Raw genomic sequence first — 1,229 nt, forward strand, 5'->3', positions numbered from 1 at the left:
TAGAGCTTTGATTCTCTGCCCAGACCAAACTGGACCTGACCCGACCGGCCAGGTTCGGGCCCAAAACTGCTGGCGTAGGACAGACTTAGGTTGGGCTCAGTAGTGCTGCAGAGATGCACTGGCCTACAAATTTTGGTACACACCCAACAAATGTCACGTGATTTTAATCGGTCTATCAGTGAAAATTAAAATCTTACCAATTTTGAATCATGTGAATATCTGTCAGAATAATTGAAATATTAAAGACACATTGCTGCACTGATAAAGCCCTGGAAGGAAATATCTGCACTGACTATTAATGACCATTTGGCATTTTTGGAATCACCACAACTTTCTGAAATTCCCTCATAGAGGCCTTTTCTAACGTGTAACTGACTTAAACCTACACAAAATGAAGAAGGCAAGAGTTAATGCACAAACACTGGCACCATTTACTGAGTGTGTGTATGCTGCAGGTGACACTCACACAGAGGACGTGCAGGCCCACTGCTCCATCAACGCGCTCCTGGTTGGTGAAGTAATCCCTGGGGAACTCATGGATTGCTGCAGAGAAAACACACACTAATATTAACTGCAGTAAAGAGAGGGAGCTAGCCCGAGGGAATCCAAACCAACATATAATAATAAACAGATAAATAAAATCAAACTGACAAGCAAAGATATAAGTCAAATGGACAATATATCCAATAAGAAGGCAAAACAGTATTGGCACTACAAGGAATTCAAATGAAAAACCAACGGTTGCTATTCAAATATGAACATGAGGAAAAGAAGCCCAAGTCATGTCTCATTTTTCATGATCTGTTACATCTTTCTCAAGAAATGCTTTTGCCTGTTAGCGATTTCCAATTAAACGTCAGACAAAACTCTCTAAATGCCAATCATGGATAAACACCCCACAGGGAAGCGAAGACAAAGAAATGAAAAGCTAATGTACCACAACACACACAGCTTTTGTCTGTTTCCCATTTACTGTTGCTCCTGACTGGATTTTAAGATTCTGGTCATATATATGAATCACTTCAATGCAAAAAATCAACCATTACATTCCCAATTACTGCTGCCACAATATTTCAAAACTGGATGACTGAATGTATCAGGCCCAACATTTTATATTATATATACTTTTTGGGGGCTTTTCCCTTTATTAGATAGCACAGCTGAAGAGTAACAGGAAAGGGGAGAGAGAGAGCCGAGCTGAGTCCTGCTGCAGCAGCCCAGGTTCGAAC

At 40.8% G+C, this 1,229-nt stretch overlaps 1 protein-coding gene across 1 annotated transcript in view; it reads right to left on the reverse strand.

The window, feature by feature from the left end:
* LOC118329091 (sodium/potassium/calcium exchanger 3-like) overlaps positions 1-1,229 on the reverse strand; it is a 22,125-nt gene that overhangs the window by 16,914 nt on the left and 3,982 nt on the right. The window contains exon 2 of the mRNA XM_035663059.1: positions 467-543. Within this exon, the coding sequence (XP_035518952.1) occupies positions 467-543 (77 nt within the window). The remainder of the gene's footprint in view (positions 1-466; positions 544-1,229) is intronic.

Source organism: Morone saxatilis, unplaced genomic scaffold (genome assembly GCF_004916995.1).
Source record: "Morone saxatilis isolate NCDOM2014 unplaced genomic scaffold, NCSU_SB_2.0 Contig19, whole genome shotgun sequence".
NCBI classification, from domain to species: Eukaryota; Metazoa; Chordata; class Actinopteri; family Moronidae; genus Morone; species Morone saxatilis.